At 48.2% G+C, this 17,296-nt stretch overlaps 1 protein-coding gene across 3 annotated transcripts in view; it reads left to right on the top strand.

Moving 5' to 3' along the window:
* IGSF3 (immunoglobulin superfamily member 3) overlaps positions 1-17,296 on the top strand; it is a 195,652-nt gene that overhangs the window by 161,298 nt on the left and 17,058 nt on the right. For all 3 annotated transcript variants that reach the window (XM_019525702.1, XM_019525700.1, XM_019525701.1), the window contains one exon: positions 14,273-14,683. In XM_019525702.1, coding sequence (XP_019381247.1) covers positions 14,273-14,683 — 411 coding nt within the window. The remainder of the gene's footprint in view (positions 1-14,272; positions 14,684-17,296) is intronic.

Raw genomic sequence — 17,296 nt, 5'->3', positions numbered from 1 at the left:
TTCTTATTTAAGTCCTGCTGTACACAGAGCTATCCCTTCCCCATTTTTAGCCCCTTTCTTCCAAAAAGCTGCATCTAACATGGCTTGTGTGCAGTAGAGCACAGATTTGGTGGTCAGGGGGTTAAAGTAATCTGTGCGGCAACCTCCCCCTGTGTTCTGGAGGCCAGGACTTCACGCTGGTGAAAGGGGCTGATTAATGGCTACGGTAACAGTGCTGTAGCCTTCTCTCTGTTGGAGGCTCAGAGACTTGCTCCTTTCCCTTAATCACTGAGCTAATAAAACCTCCTGCCCAGCCTCAGAGCTGCAGCTTCCCAATGACCTTCAACTCTTTTAAAAGCCAAAATACAGCAGCTCAGGTGCTTTGCGACCCAGGACTGCACTTTATTACAGACATTGGTATGGGAACAAATTTGCTGCCCTTATAAGCAGAACAAAAGGGTGTTGTTTTTGGCAGGGGGTGGTGGGTTTTTTTCCAAGCCCCTCATCTCCTACGGCAAGCGCAGCCCTCCCAGCCTGTGCTCCCTGGTGGACTTCTGCTCCCAGGCTGCTCACGCCATCTGGAGCTGCTTTCTTCTTCTGGCTTACTCTCAGATTTAGCTCTTCTCTCTGGGCTGAGGCTCCTAATGGCCTCTCCCTACCATGAGCCACCCAGTCCTGTTTTGCTGTATCCTAACCTGCTACTCCACACCCCAATATAGTCAGCTGCACCTCTGGAACCCCTTCTCACCTCCTACAGATGCATTCTGTGGGGTATGTGACAAGAGACTTCACTTTGCACTTACAGGTAAGGGAACAAGTTCTGCCAGCAGATGCAGAAGTAAAGGTGGGGTGGCCAAGAAGCTGGTGCTCAGGAGACAGGGATTCTATTTCTAACTCTGCCATTGGCCTGATGATTCTCAGTGCCTCATTTTCCCCCTCTGTAAAATGGGCTTAACAGTATTTGCCTCGTGCAGATATGCCAGTGAAAATGCTGTGTAAGAGCGAGGTATGTTAGTATTCTGATTAGTAGTGACAATTTGCAGGGCTGCCACTGACTAGAGAAGGAACCCGGGAAATATGCACACAGACAAAATGTGTCTTGGAAGCTTCTAATGTATTGGGAAGGGTCTAGGATATTTTTGTCCAGGGAAGCAAGTTTTTTGGAGGGAGGAACCCCATGCTGTGTGACAGTGCTCCATGCCCTACTTGGCTTATGGCAGGAAGTCTAGTTCATCTGGTGCTTACTGGACGTCAATTAAGGATTTCTGCAGGGTTGGATTCTACCTCTTGATTCAGTGCTGCTCTCTTCTTTGCTCGTATTGACTTTCCTTGCTGCTTTTTAAACAACAGAGCAGGGGGTTGTCATTCATTTAGACTATTTCTCTGTTGCTCTCACTCCTATCTAATGAGTACTTTCTTCCCCTCTTCTTTGCAGGATGCGCTTAGAGAACCAGAATCCTTTCCCCCATTAGCCCCCCTCCTCACAGGCTTTGCATGTTGAATTCTTCTAAGTTCATCTTGCATTTCTTCCTTCCATGCCCTTCATCCTCCTTTTTGCTCCCCCATTTATTCCCATAGCTTTTAGAAGGTTACACACTTAATGATATTTGACACTGTCCATCCTCAAAGGGTTTTTGTTTTTATTTGGTTTGTTTTTCCCCCCCCAAACATTAATCCTTGACAGTCACCACCTGGTGTTAGGTAAAGCTCACCCCTGTTTTTAAGACAGGCAAAGAGGTAGTGGGGTTGTGATATGTTAAAATGCCCCCCATGAAGGTGGTGGCAGTGGGAAATATACTCATGAGCCCCGAGTCTCAGGCTGTCTTTGTAAACCTGAAGTTACACAGCTGACGTGCCCCCTACCCATAATGTGTTATTGGGAAGAGCTCTGTCCCTTCTACATCTGCTCCCATGTCTGCACTGTAGACCTGCCTCTGCTTTTCTATTTACTGTCTCACCTGGAATGTTCCCCACAGATAGGAACTATCACCACGGCTGCTCTTCATCTGCACAGACAAGCTGTGCGTATTTACCCTTTCCTGGAGGTCAGCGCTGAGCATCCAGACAGAACAATAACCCCACATGAGACGCTGTAAATCACCAGTATATAGCTTCCCGGAGTATTGACTGAACTGATTTGGTTTGGTGTTCTCTCCTGGGCTTGCATGTGGGCAGTGCCTCAGGTGGCACTGAGTCAAGGTTGTATAAAAATAGGTACGTCAATTCAGGTTTCCATACCTGGTGGTGTAAATATGAATTTAGAAGCCTGATGTTAGACACCTCTCTCTCTATTTTATTCTCATCCTCCATTTTATTCAGTACAGCAAGATGGCTAATTCAAAGGACCCTTGCGTGGTATTTCCTGGGTTTCCATGGGTTCCTTTCTGAGAAACCTATCATGGGGAGGTGCATGCCTGTAGGTGTATGTTACATGCTGGAGATGCCTCCATAAATGAGCTGCTGAGATAATAAAATGCAGGGAACTTGGATGGAAGCACAGGAGACCTTGTAGTCTCATCAGGGCTGAAGTGAGGACCTGCCTAGGTACCCAGAACTCCTAAGTTATTTGTGTAATGCTAAGGTGTTTTCTCACTACAATAACAGCTTTTACTGTCACTCCAACTCAGCCAGGTGAAGCCACGTTAAAAGGCAGCTGCTGGAATTGCATGCATCTGCAAATCAAAGTGCAGTCATAGCATGCAGCCAGTTACACAACTTAGAATCACAGTCTCATAGAAAACTAGGGATGGAAGGGACCCCAGGAGGGCATCTAGTCCAACCCCCTGCTCAAAGCAGGACCAGCCCCAACTAAATCATCCCAGCCAAGGCTTTGTCTAGCCAGGTCTTAAAAACCTCCAAGGATGGAGAGTCCACCACCTCTCAAGGGAACCTGTTCTAGTGCTTTACCACGCTCCTAATGAGAAAATTCTTCCTAATATCCAACTTAAACCACCCTTACTGCTACTTGAGACCATCACTCCTTGTTCTGTCATCTGTCACCACTGGGAACAATCTAGCCTAGTTCCATCTTCTTCAGAACCACTCTTCAGGTAATTAAAGGGCTGCCAATAAAGAAGAGAGAAAGTATGAGTCACCTGAGTGTACGTGCACATGAAAGTACTTGCGAGTGCACACATGCACACTCAGGTGATGGGGCACTCTTTTGGATTCCTGTTAGGATCGTGGTTATCAAGGGAGAATCTCTCAAATGAAATCAGGGAGTTGGTTTGGGGTGGGGGGTGCGTGCATGTGTGTGATAGAGAAGTGGGGCTAGAAGGGACCTCCAGAGGTAATTTAATCCAACCCCCTGCCTGAGGCAGGATCATCCTTATCCAAACTATTCCAAACCACCCATAATCTAAACTCTACATAAGAGTAGTGTCACACCTGTCACAACACAGACCTAACTCCTTAACCTGCCACAAGTAAAGCAGGGGAACCACAACAACCAATGTTGTGCTTCTATAAAATGTTATCGATATGTGCTCAGGAGATCCCAGGTAGAAGGCCATGCCCCCTGCTGCAGAGGAAGGCAAAAATGCCCATAATCTGTACCCATCTGACCATGGGATAAAATTCTTTCTTGACCCCAAATATGGTGATCAGTTGGCCCCTGAACATTGTGGCAAGACTGTTTAGCCAGGAACCTCCTAGCAAGAGCATTGGCAAACCCCAGGCAAAGTCCCCAGCCGTGGCTGTAGCCAATACCCAGTGCCTCTGGAAAGATTTAAAAACACCATGACACGTGTAGCAGAAAAGGCAGGGGCAGAGGCAGATGCAAGGGCAACCAGCAAAGCCCAGAAGTATGGGAAATACCCATGGTAGAACATAGGCATAGCTATGCCTAGGCCATCCTTGACCAGTGGCTGTCCAACCTCTTCTTGAACACCCTCCCTAGACAGTTGATTCTACTGCCTCCCTTTTCTAACAGTGAAGAAGTTTTTCTGGATATCCAACCTAAATTTGGCTGGAACTTCAAGCCATTGGGTCTGTGTCATCCTCTCTGCAGCAAGAGAGAAAAGGTGCTTTCCCTCTTCTTTATTGGCAGCCCTTTAAGTATTTGAAGGCTACCATCATGTCCCTGTTAAGCACCTTTTCTGCAAGGTGAACATGCCTGGCTCCTTCAGCCTAGTTCCTCATATGGCTTCCTTTCCATGCCCTTAATTGTCTTTGTTTCCTGCTTCTGGACCCTCTCTAACTTCTCCGTGTCCTTTTTAAAATGTGGAGCCAGGAACTGCACGCAGTATTCCAGATGAAGCCTAACCAGTGTTGCGTAGAGAGGTGCTACCACCTTCCGTGTCTTGTCCCTAATGCTTGTTTGTATTGATGCTTTGAGAGGGAGGGGGGAGTGCCACATGTGCAACTTGCCCTTTCCATAGATTTGAATTATTTTTTTCAGTTGTGCCAGCACTGTATTTGAAGTCTTTTTAATGAGCCATTGATTAACTAGCTCAGTGTGCCATTTTTTGTTTAATTTTAATTCTCTGTCTGCTGCTTGATGCAGAGTCTCTTTTCCAGCTTTTCCATCTCCATATTTTAATTTACAAGTGATCAGTGAGCCGTATATTATTTTCTGATGGCGGATACAGCTTGTGCTGGCAATCTTCTCCCATGGCCTTTATGTTAGAGTTATTTCAGGTTTTGACATGACGTGAAGGCTTCTGTTTTTAGCTTTGGATTTTTGGAGGCTTTTTGGTTTGTTTTTTTTTTAAACTTTGTGTCAATTTCTCAAACTATTTTGTCCTCAACTTTTAATGTTTGGTGACTGCTTCCCTCCAGAAAAGTTCAGCTTCTGCTTTTCTAGGAACCTTCTGTTTTTCCAGACAGGATTGGCTGAGGTATTCACCGATCAGAGAATGTGTAGCAGCTCAGCCAGTGCCGCGATCGCTGCATTCTTGCCACTCTTTGCACTTGACCTGTGGCCTCCTCTACACTGCCAGGCACATATTGTCTTGGTTTTATAAAGGTGAAGAAAGCCTTTCTAGCTCAGCTTTTTCAGACCCCGCCAAGGCAAACAATGAAAGTTGTTTACTGTCCAGTAGCTGATTAGTGATCTCTGTGAAGTGTGTGGAGGGTGTCAGTCTGTTTCCCCATGGAATAGATGTCCACATCCTGTGTAAATGGAAAGCTGGTAGTCAGTTATCCACTGTGCATGCATGTGTGTGTGTGCACATGTGCATCACATGCATAAGCTATAATCCATTGTGTAGCTCTGGGATCTATCTTGAACACAGGGCTGGGCAGCAGTTCTGCAGGATCCCTGGTGGGTTGGGGAGGATAGCAGGCTAGCCAAAAGTGAAGGCTGTTTCCATCTTTTCGACTGCAACTTACTTTGTCACAGCTGTAAAGGCAGCCCTCTCACCCCAAGAGGTGAAGAAGAAGTCCTTCCATCACTCTTGAGAGCATCCTTCTGGCCAAGCTATAAGTGGGCTCTGGAAGAAACTCCAGCAAACTCCTCTGCAGCGATGGCCCAAGCCATCATGGAACCAAGAAGTAGGTCTGAGGTGTGGGACACAGGGGATGGGTCTTGGAATATCAGTAGTAATAAGCCTGTCCCCAATATTGTGAGTGCTTTTCAAGACCTCTGGAACTGAAAGAGGCCTTTACAGATAGTGCAAGGATTTTTGCTCAGGACTTTACTGTTTCTGCTGGATTTTTCAGGGTTATGATGGGCTTTGGGAAGGGCAGAAAGAGGTAGTTATTTCACTTTGTGGCAGTTCTGCAGCAAAGACCCGAGAGAGAGGACTTTTAACTAAATTTTCCCAAATGGTAGCGACACTCTGTATAATGGAAACCAGTTCATTTCTGGGAGACTGCCACTGCTTATGTCTGTATTTAATTATGCAAAGCACAGGTGTGGGTAGCTGTGGATCTGATCTTGTGGTAAGCCTGGTATATGCACATGTACTTAAGTATCATACTTGTATGGCTATATTGGGCAGGCAGTAAGGTTTCCAGCATGTATCGTCTGGTGGGGGCAAACTCTTTTAGGTGTGTCAGTTGGTTTTGAGTGTCTCTGTCTCTTTCTCTCAAGTGAGTGGAGTACATTTGTCCGTCCTAGGATTGTTCCTGACAAGTCTGGGAGCATTCCAGCTATTCTGCCTTTGCAATTGCAAGTATTATATGTGCTGCATACATGGGAGCAGTGGTCCGTTGTGGGGGATAAGCCTTGTGAATGTCCTGGTTAGAGGAAGTATTAAAGCTTAATTGAATAACTGAGCTACAGGGGAGATGGTCAACTCCAGCTGCTCCTACCAACCCAGGGCCATTGAGAAGGACAGCATGAAGCCCACAAAGGCAGCATCAGTGGGGGAAGGTGAAGATGGCTTGCCTGTGGAATACCAATGCTGATTCTGTCAGTAGGCGGGGATGTGTATCTCCTGTGCAGCACAGGGTGGTGGGTGCTAAACTCACCACCTCCAGAGGGAGGGAGAATGCTGCTAAGAGAATGGGTCTGAAACCAGCATTGCTGAAAGCCAGAATTGTTGGTCAAGCTACTTTCCACAGGGGTTCGGTCTCCTACAGCAGAGGCAGCAATGGAGTGATTCTCTGAAAGAGTTAATGCCACCTTACTTTTCCAAGGAGCTGCTCTCCCCAGTAATTCAATCATGTTGGCCTGTTTGCAGGCAATAATTCATTGTTATAGGAACACTACAGCAAAGTGACAAGTTAATAATGGCAGTAATAATAGCAGGCAGAGCCTAATGCTATTTCCCGTGCTCATGCTTTCATTGCACAAGCCATCCTCCCATGTTGGCTAATACAATTTGTAGCAGTGCTAATCCAGTTTCTGCAGGAATTGTGTTCTATTAAAAGAGAATAACAGGAGCAGGAGCTGAGATACCATGTTCCCAGGATCTCGAGGGAGCTTGCCTTGGTATTGAAATCTCTGCCTTCGCTTCATTGTGATTTTTATTTGATGCTCAACCCTTGAAGAAGCTCCTTCTGAACTCTCAGCTCTTCCTCTCTCCCTCCTTTCAACAGAACTGATTCCTGTCCCCACCCTCTTCCACAAAGTGCCTCAACCTGCCCGTCTCCTTCTGCTGCCAGGCCCTTCATTTACCCTTTTCTGCTCCCTGCTCAGTTGTATTGGCCTGTCAGCTATCCCAGTGGATTTCCATCCTACCAACTAATCAGTCCATCTGCCTGTCTGCTGCCTGTTCTGAGGCAAGAACTATCTGTTACATACGTAGCTCCCATTGCTACAGGATCTGACCTCCTGGACTTCTAGGCGTCTCTGCTTGTCAGGTAGAGGAATCCTCCTTTCCAAAATGGGAGATAATGAGTGACCTGTCCAAGTCTGTAGCAGGACAGAGAATAGAACCAGGACTCTTGAGTCCCAAAATGCCCCTTGGATTGACTAGTTCACTGGAGGGAGGAGGGCGACTCAATTAGGAAAGTGTGACTATGGCACTGTCTGCAGCATCAGCAAAGGAGGCAATGAGAGTTTGTCCAAGCCTTGGGCAGAAGGACTGCTTGAGCCCCTGCAGATCTGGGAGCCCCCTTAGTGTGACTACTGTCTCACCTGCCTTGAATCTCAGTCTTTCCATGGGAGCAGTGCATCTCCAAGCCCATTCCTTCTCTCTGGGATCTCTGGGAGGTAGTTCACAGCCCATGTGCCTCCCCAGCCCTCTCCATCAGCATTGGAGCCCCACAGGCCATATGTCTGACTGTCACCCTTTGTGATGGGCTAGCTAGCACTCCCAGAAGAAACCTAGCTCCACAAACAATTGTATTTGTAATAATTTAATCATGAGCCCCTGGGGCATTAGAAATGTGAGTTTGTGCAATTGCATTTCCATTGGTGGTTCAACCTTGTATGAGCATGTATGGCACAATTTTCCTTTGTTTTTTGTTTTGTTTTTCCTCCTCCTCTTCTCTTCCCCTTTTCTCTCTCACATCAAAACAGCTAAATTCTGTTGGAGGCTTTAGAAACTAGGGCAATCACTGGGGAAACCTTGTAATATTTCATAAGTTGTCTCCGGGAGAGACTGTTTGAAGGAGCACTCCCGAGAGGGTGAGAAGCTTCAAAGTGGGACAAGGCAGCCCTTGACTTCTTTCCTTCGCCTCCCCACATGGGTGAGAGACCTCCTGTGGGACTCCCTGGGCTGGCCTTGGTACTACAACACATTTCTTTCACCAACGCACCCCTCATCCCCACCCCAGGACCATGCATATGTTTGCATTTCTTAGCTGAATTCCCCTCCAGTTTCTTTAAAAGAGGATGCCTCTTTGTGGGTGTCTTCAGCACCACTAATAATCTTGGTCCCTAAACTTTTGGAAGAAAAGTAACCTCCTTCATACATGCAGCATGCCCTGATCGGGAATCTGCTATTAAGTTTTCTTAGCCTACAACAAAAGCTTCAAGGAAAAGAATGTAAGCAGGTTAATAAAGACTTCCCTGGTTTGTGACCTCCTTTAAGACACTTTTATCTGTGGGTCTTAAGGTGCTTTACCCAGGCAGGTGTGCTGTACCCCTGTTTTGAGGAATGGGAGTTAAGTGGTTAACTTAATGCAGAATTGGTAGAAAAGTTGTGAATTGAATCACCTCTCTCTGTAATCACTAGACTCCCTGCCTCCAGAAACTTACTTACCCTGGTATATTTGTGCCTGTATCAATGACGTAGTGGCTTCAGGTGAAGGAGTGATTTCTTCCCCCCCACCCCCCAAGTTCTGTTGTGTCAGCTTATGGTCCATCTGCAGTCACACTACCTAGTGCTCTGATCTGGCTAGTTAACCAAGCTAAGTGGGCTCAAAACTAGTCCTGTCACTCTAAGAAGAGTTAGGCAGGTGTCTCAGGGCTAGGTGGCTTCCTGGTGAATTGCCACTGAAGCAATGGCCTCAGATGGAATTAGTGAAAGGACGCTGGGTGCTAGACATCAGTCTTTTGAACAAACCCATCAGCCAAATGCTTCCCCTTTGTGTTTATACAAGTCCCTCTGGCATAGTTGTGACAAAAGTAGGCACATTCGGCCTAGTGTCCTGGCCAAATTCCATCCATTTAACCTCCCTCAGCTCCTCTTGCAGGCTGAGTTGGATAGGGTTACTGCTGCATGGCCCTATAGTGTTTCTTTGTGCCGTTAGCCCTTATGTTAACTCCACACCAGAACTGAGTGGGAGCATATCTGATCAAACACAACTGCACTTAATTCGCACCTCACATGCTTTGCATTGTTGTGCCAACCATTCGTGGTTATGCTAGCAGAACTGGATTTACCATGACACATGTAAAATGGTTTCATTGCCAGTGTAAACGGTGCCCCGGAGTCATATATGCAACCAGGATTAGTGTGTGAGGGCGTCTGTCCTCTTTCCTCATTCCCTCCAGGGAATTAGGAAACATAGTCTTCCTGGACTTCCAGAAGGCTTTTGACACTGTCTCTCACCCCGTTCTCATTAAGAAACTGGGGGGCTGTGGTGTTGACACCCGCACAGTCAAATGGGTCGCCAACTGGCTGGAGGGCTGCACCCAGAGGCTGGTAGTATATGGGTCCTTTTCAACCTGGAGAGATGTGGGCAGTGGGGCTCTGCAGGGCTCGGTCCTTGGGCCCGCGCTGTTCAACATTTTCATCAGTGATTTGGACGAGGGGGTAAAAAGCACCCTGTTCAAATTTGCTGATGACACTAAGATGTGGGGGGACGTGGGCACACTAGAAGGAAGCAACAGGCTACAGTCAGACCTAGACAGGTTACAAGGGTGGGCGGATGAGAATAGGATGGGATTCAACACAGACAAGTGCAAGGTGATGCACCTGGGGAGGAACAACCGGTACCATACCTACAGGTTAGGGAACTCCCGTCTTGTCAGCACGGAGGCGGAAAAGGATCTTGGAGTCATCATTGACTCCAAGATGAACATGGACCAGCAGTGTGGGGAGGCAGTTAGGAAGGCCAACTGCACCTTGTCATGCATCCACAGATGCATCTCGAGCAGGTCCAAAAAGGTGATCCTCCCCCTCTATGCGGCACTGGTCAGGCTGCAGTTGGAGTATTGCGTCCAGTTCTGGGCGCCACACTTCAAGAGGGATGTGGACAGCATGGAGAGGGTCCAGAGGAGGGCCACTCGCATGATCAGGGGACAGCAGGGCAGGCCCTATGAGGAGAGGCTACGGGACCTGAACCTGTTCAGCCTCCAAAAGAGAAGGCTGAGGGGGGATCTTGTGGCCTGTTATAAACTAGTCAGGGGGGATCAGCAGGCATTGGGGGAGTCACTGTTCCCCCGAGCACCGCCAGGAGTGACCAGGAATAACGGTCACAAGCTGGCAGAGGGTAGGTTTAGGTTAGATATCAGGAGGCGCTACTTCACTGTCAGGGCGGCTAGGGTCTGGAACCAACTTCCAAGAGAAGTGGTGCAGGCTCCTATCCTGGGGGTTTTTAAGAGGAGGTTAGATGAACACCTTGCTGGGGTCGTTTGACCCCAGTACTCTTTCCTGCCATGGCAGGGGGTCAGACTAGACGATCTGCTCAGGTCCCTTCCGACCCTAGAAACTATGAAACTATTGCGGAGATTATTTGGTGTTTGCAGATAATGCATACAGCGATACGCACATCCCTACACTTGTTTTTCAAGCAGATGTTCTGGGGCCTATTACAAGAGCTTTGGTCTCTTGACCACTTATCAGAGTGTCGTGTGGTTGTCTCTTCCTAGCACACTCATAACTGGTGCGGTTTCACAGTGTGATGCAGCATAGCCCCAGGAAGACTGCCTCACCTTAGAATTTGAGATCCAAACCCTCTGTTGGCTTCCTATTCAGGCACATCACCCTCTGAAGGTAGGAGGGAGGCCAGTATTTGAAGATTTCAGGGGTTAGCATGTGAAATGCACCCACAGCTCACCTACTACACCAGCTGGAGCACAAGCTGTAGCCTATGCAACTTCAGTGACACAGAGACGGGGAAAGATGAACTGGAAAGCTTCAATGGAAACAAAAAATGCCAGTTCTGTATTGAAATAGCCTCTCCCCTACCTCTGCATCTGAAAGAGCCAGAACTCCACAATGCTCTGGACCATCATCTTCCAATCCACTCTGCCAGCTGTTGTAGAGCTACAGCCATTAGAAAAGTATTTTGGGTACAAAAGGCACCCTGTGGATCTTGCTTTCCGCGCACCAGTGGCAGGTGCAGTCCTTCAGTAACACCCTGTCGTGCTTTCTGTTTATGCTTACCAGAGCATAGGGCAGAAAATGTCATGTCCTGCATCAGAGATTGAACGGAGCTGTTGCTGTTGTCTGATACCAGAAACATGTGGAGGGAAGCTCTCAGCCTATGTTGTGTACAGCTTCTAGGTTTCTGGGACAGGAGCAGAGTTGGTGCTTTCCAAGGGCATGCCTACACTAGGAAAACAGGTCATGTGAGATAAATCAAGATAACAAGTATGTCTTTGAACTCAGGTGTTTCCTAACCTAGAGGAAGGCTTGGTGCGTGAGACATTGTTGCAGGCTGCACATACTCCATCAAAGAGAGTCCTTGTAATTTCCTAAGGCATGCCAGCTGATCAAACTGAGCAGCTGTAGAGGCTGCAAGGATCAGATGGGCTTGTGGAGCAATAAGATGATGTGGTGATACAAACTCCTAAGCCTTGCCTATACTCTTGCTGCCAAGGTTGAAGTTAAGCTCTTGGGCCTCCGGGAATATAAGGGTCAGACTTTTGCCAGAATAGGCCAGGCCCTAGAAAAGAGACGTGGTTGTGGAGCAGCAGGTACAATCATTGTGGGTGTTTCCCAATGCTTGGTAGTGTCAGGGTACCCATGTGCATACCTGCCTATGGTCCAGGGGTGGAGTAAGTCCTGCAAGCACTGCATATGCAAGAACCAGGTCTGTTACCCAGAAGTACCAGGTTTTAAAATATCCCGTGTCTGTCTACCCAATTCTTCTCATCTCCTTGAAATGCTGTAATGTGGAAGGAAAATTGGGAGGGATTCTTAAACCTCTCTCTCCTCCTTTCCATGTTGCTAGATATATCTACAGAATATATGCTCAGAGTATGTCTGTGTATAGACAAGAGTATAACCCCACTGTGCATACAACATGGGTATATAGAGCATTTTAATAGATATAGGCTAGTAACTTAACATATACAGTCGCTATAGCAACTGAGGTTTCCTTAGCAACAGTTGCAGAAAATAATCCAGTACCAATTAAAAATAAACTGTTTGGGAAGGGGGGCACCGGGGGAGAAATAGAGCTACTGAGTATTGCCTTCCCTTTTTTTTTTTTTTAATCCCAGGGGGTTGGAGGACTGGAGAAGGCTCAGAATAACCCTTTTTTCCCCTGAAATGAACCAAAGCAGTGTAGTGGGTTTGAGTGCAACCTGTTTGGTGTCTCAGGCTATTGCCCCAAAATGGGCAAGGGGCAGGGGAGGTGCAAGGGGGTTAGGAAGAACACAACAGTGTGAGCCTAAAGCTTCCTGTTACATCCAGGTCCCCAAAGAGCAAAGCCAGGAATTCCTCCCCTGCCCTCCATGCCCCCTCTCGGCATGCATACCCTGGTATCTAGCCTTTATTAGCATACTGATTAAAGCCAAAGGCAATACAGGCTTCAGGGGAACTTTTAATGTGTTACCAAGATGCATATCCTCCGATGCTAGATTAGAGCAGAAAACCGTCTCTGTCAAGGGAGCCTCTTTCTTGCATTTGATGCCATTGATCTGGGCCTCTTCTCTCCTTGGCCCCCTCCACACATCAGAGACATTCTGTGCTTGGCTGGCAGGCATTGGGGAGTGGAGAATGCAATGGACTTTTGAAGTAAATTGTAAGGCAAAATAAGATATTTCTCTCTCTGCAGCAATAGAAAAGCAGCACCATCGTATTCTGGTGAATAGAGCTTTTGGGACAGATTATCAGGTGTATAAAACTGCGTAGCTGCCTGGACAGGAACAGAACCCAGCAAATCCCTTCCTGTATTTCTGTAGTATCTCCCGTTCCCAAAGTGCTTTGTGACTGTCATAAATAGAGTTGCCGACTCTTACAGCATGTGTATATTAACTCTATATGCTGTGTGCACGCTGACGTCCTGCCACCCAGTCCTGAAATCCCCCCTCTTCTGGCGGTTGAAACACAATGGTGTTGTTACTTGTACAGCAGCACTCTACAGCTGTCCAGGAGATGACGTAGGCAATAGAAACTGCAAGTGAAGCTTAGGTAGCGATTGTAATTACCTGAACTGGATCTGGTCTGTAATACCAGTGTCCAGCACTACAACTCTCCTGACTGTTAAGAATGCAATAAAGCTTTTCTCCAGCATTAGGATTACCTGTTATAAAGGATCAGAATCACTGGTCTGAGAGATGATGTGTCCAGCTGTGGAGTTTACTGGCTCGGTGCTGACCAGGCAGTGAAGGAGGTGCCACCAGCTTAAAGTACCAACCTGTACCATGACTAGAGAGCTCCAGCCTGAGTACTTATGAGCTTGACCTTGTTCAGTGTATGTACCGTGAGATCTAGTTGGGCCCCCGGTGCAGAAATCTGAGGTAGATCTGATTACTGGCCTTGCACAAAGAGGGCATCAGAGTTTTAAAACTGCTGAGAGCATCCCTAAATGCAGTGGCTGCTGTGTTTTCCGTGCACCCCTGCTTCCATCTCGGCTCCTGCCGGGGAGCTCAACTGGTAGAAGCAGTGGTGGGAACCTGAGAGTAGACGAGGTTTCTTTGGCTTGCCCGGTCTAATGTAGCAAGTCTGTGACAGGACTGGGGGTAAAATTTCCAACAGGCAACCCTGCCATCTTCTAACTAGCACATGCGCCTGCCAGCTCTGTTCCATCTCAGCATCTGTTTCTTGAATGGCACACGTTTAATGTCCCTATCTGTGTGGCTCCTCCCTTTCCAGGATGTCGGATCTCCCTGAGATGGCTGCAGTGGGGTAGGGTCAGCAGCACAGGAGCTTAGGCTAGAACAAGCATAGTTTAATGGTGGAAAAAGTCATTTAGCAGACGTGATGCTGCTAAATGAGCACTGGAGAGCTAGTGTTTGGTGTAACTGCCCTGCTCAGCTGGATGCCTCGCATCTGGATGGATTAAGGTGGGGCCCTTTAATGAGACCTGAGTTTCCTGTAAGAAGCCAGACCTCAAGGGAGGGCTCAAGGATACCCTGGGGAGGAAGAGGAGCCTTTGTAGAGGGGACTTGAATTTCCTGTGGATCGAGGCTTTTGTTCAGTTCTGTATGATGTGATCTGAAGCAGAGTGAGTATGACAGTGCATGGGCGGGAGGGTTGTTTCCATCCTCTCGTAAACCCTGGATTTCTTTCACTGTACTAATGATCTGTCTCCTTCTCTCCCTCTCCCCTGCCTGTCAATGTAGTGACCAAGCTGCAGGTCAGCAAATCAAAGCGGAGCATCACCCTGGTGGAGAACAGGCCCATCCCTCTGAACTGCTCCGTGAAATCGCAGACCAGCCCAGACTCTCACTTTGCCGTGCTGTGGTATGTCCACAAGCCCTCTGATGCCGATGGCAAGCTCATCCTGAAGACCACCCACAGCTCTGCCTTTGAGTACGGCACCTATGCTGAGGAGGAGGGCCTGAGGGGGAGGCTGCAATTTGAGCGGTCTTCCTCTGGCGGGCTTTTCAGCCTTACTGTCCAGCGGGCTGAGGTCAGCGACAGCGGCAGCTACTACTGCCACGTGGAGGAGTGGCTGCTCAGTCCCAACCATGCCTGGTACAAACTGGCTGAGGAGGTGTCTGGGCGAACTGAAGTCACAATCAAGCAGCCAGGTAACATGGAGCACCCTGGGAGGATGCTGCCAGAGCAGGTCCTCGTGGTGCCTGGAAGAAACATACCTCTCACCCCCCCTCACCACAGATCATTTCTCCCAAGAACTCCAGCTTGACTTCTCCCCACAGGAGAGATTTGAACCAAACTGTTCCTCCCGTCTCTGTCAAGTATTTGTCCTCCAACTGGGCCCTATTGCTCCCCCCTCACCTCACACCAAAAGCCTTGCCCCTTAAGTTGGGAGGGCAAGCTTCCCTTCTCCATTCACCTTGTCATCCCCCTTCTGGCTGTTGGCTGCTGGGTGGCTGCCTGCACCCTGCTCTTGAGTGCTGGTATGGGATGTCTCCTCCATTCAGGTTGGGACAGGACACATTTAGCCTCTGACCTTGGCATTTCTGCATAAAGGTCATTCATTCTCCTGTCTGTGCAGTGAGATGGTAGATCCAGGGCCTGCTCCCTTCACACCTGGAATGACTAGTGCTATCCGTGTGCTGGACTGGGCAGAGAGAGAACATAAGGGGAGGGAAATGGCCATGGAGAGGCTGTGTGGTGTATTGAATGAGTTGAGGACTGCTAGAAGTTGAGTCTCCCTTGCTGGGGCAGACAGCAGGGATTGGCAGCTCTAGCAGGGCAGGTCTTAATGGAGAAGAAATTGAGGTTGTTTTTCCATCTCTCAGGCTTTTTATTTGCCTAGGTAAGGTAGTCAGGTTCAGGCTAGGTCTGGCTAGCCCATGACTAAAGTTTGCACGTTCATCTTAACCAGCAGTTTTTGGTTATTTAGCCTGAGCCTCCTTCAGCGTGGGGAGGAGGGGTCCTGCAGGAGCAAAGGAGTCTGTTTGAGACATTGTCATGCAGCTGGAGCAGCAACTAGTGACAAACTGAGTGAAAGCCAACGTTCATGTGCTGGGGGAAAGCTCTGCAGATGCCAGAACTTTTTCATGCAGTTTGATTTTACTTTGTCTATATCCCGGCAGGTGTGGGAAGTATGGTCTCTTTTCCCTTGTACTCTGCATAAGAGATGCAAGTAATGAGTTTAATGAGGTGGGTGCCACGGAGGGAGAAATCTACTCTGCAGGTGGTTTCCATGGCAGAGGGTGGCATTGGCAGAGTTGGGAAATGGAAGAAATAAGGCTGGACTTGGGAGACATGTCTGTCTCTACTACACCTGTATGGGCCACAGAGGCTTTTTATTTCTGAGAGATGTTGAAGGTTTGGCCATTTTCCCTAGCTATGCCTTGCTTCAGAGGTGTATTTTGGGTGCTGCTTTCTCAGAGGAAACTTGCCATGCCCAAACAGATTGCTAGGTGTGGCGTGCACCCTGTGTGGGTTGGGTGCCTGCAGCGGGGAAGAACATTCAGGGATTTGGGAGTGGAGGAGGGGGCCAGCAGGGCTGGAAAAGATGCCATAGGTGTGTGCAGCGTGCAGTCCTCTCATTCCAGGAGGCGGGGCCTCGGTAGGACAAAGTCTGTTACCCTACAGTAGAGAGAGTCCATCACCAGCTACTCTGCTAGATGGTGCCTTGTTTAGTTACATAGCCATGGGTTAGAGCAGCAGTTGACATCCTTTTCAGGAAGTGGGATGGATGGCACGCGCCAGTTCCAGGCAGCCCCTGCCACCACCACTGTTTCTTTTCCCCTCCGTGAAACAGCACAGGGACAGCTTCTGCAGCTGCCACTTTTCTCAACCCATGCTGCTGCAGGGAGACCACTGCTGAAGCCCACCACCACCGAATGCTGCCAAAGCCCCATGTTTGCAAGCCAAATCAATGGCTTCATGGATTGGATTTGGCCTGAAGGCTGTAGGTTGCCAACTCCTGGGTTAGAACATATGGCTTGTGGGGTCAGAAGGTCACCAGTCACAGCTGTTGACAACACTGCACAAATCCTTAGACTGCGGTCTGGAGAAACACAGACTTCAAAGAGTGACTAGGGAGGAGGGGGGCTGATGCATGTTGGGGGGGTTGTTCCCAACCACCATGTTTACATCACTTCTGTTTTGCATACTCAGTACTTTGGAAGATCCTTTGGCATGAACTTCTGCTTGGTAGTGTCAAGATGTGTACTGGGTGAAGGAAGCCCAGCCCTGGGTTGCATGGCCAGTTTGCTAGGAGTCTGGGATGTACCTGATACTGTGTTAAAGAGCTGACTGTAGCCATCCTCAGTATGTCTACAAAGTTGTAGGTCAAATGTAGGGAAACTTCCCAATCCAGTGATATCCACATGAAGCATGACCTGACCTCCTTCAACCCCAAATAGTCTAGTCCCTGCATTTGGAATCCTCAAATCCTATTAGGGGATTGTGGTGTCTGCCACACTTCCATGTCCTCATATGCTGGGGTGAATGGGTGCTTTCTGACTTATTTATTTAGTCAAGGATTTTCAAAGGCATGTAAAGGATTTCAGTGCCTATGTTTCCATGAGAGTCAAGCTAATTTTCTTAGGCTTCTTTGAAAATCCAAGCCTTCCTTTTTTTTTTTTTTTTTTTTTTCTGTGCCCAAGGTTGAGAGAAGTGCTTAACAAAACAGATCACATGAGTTGTGGGGTCCCTGTAAGTATGACATGGGGAGTATTCAGCTGGAGGAAGGACTGTGGTCATTGCAGTCATGTAATTGCTTC

The sequence above is a fragment of the Gavialis gangeticus genome, unplaced genomic scaffold (genome assembly GCF_001723915.1).
Source record: "Gavialis gangeticus isolate Ggan-Ray unplaced genomic scaffold, GavGan_comp1, whole genome shotgun sequence".
Lineage (NCBI taxonomy): Eukaryota > Metazoa > Chordata > Crocodylia > Gavialidae > Gavialis > Gavialis gangeticus.
The sequence above is the reverse complement of the archived record's forward strand: the minus strand, read 5'-3'. Positions and strand labels throughout refer to the sequence as shown.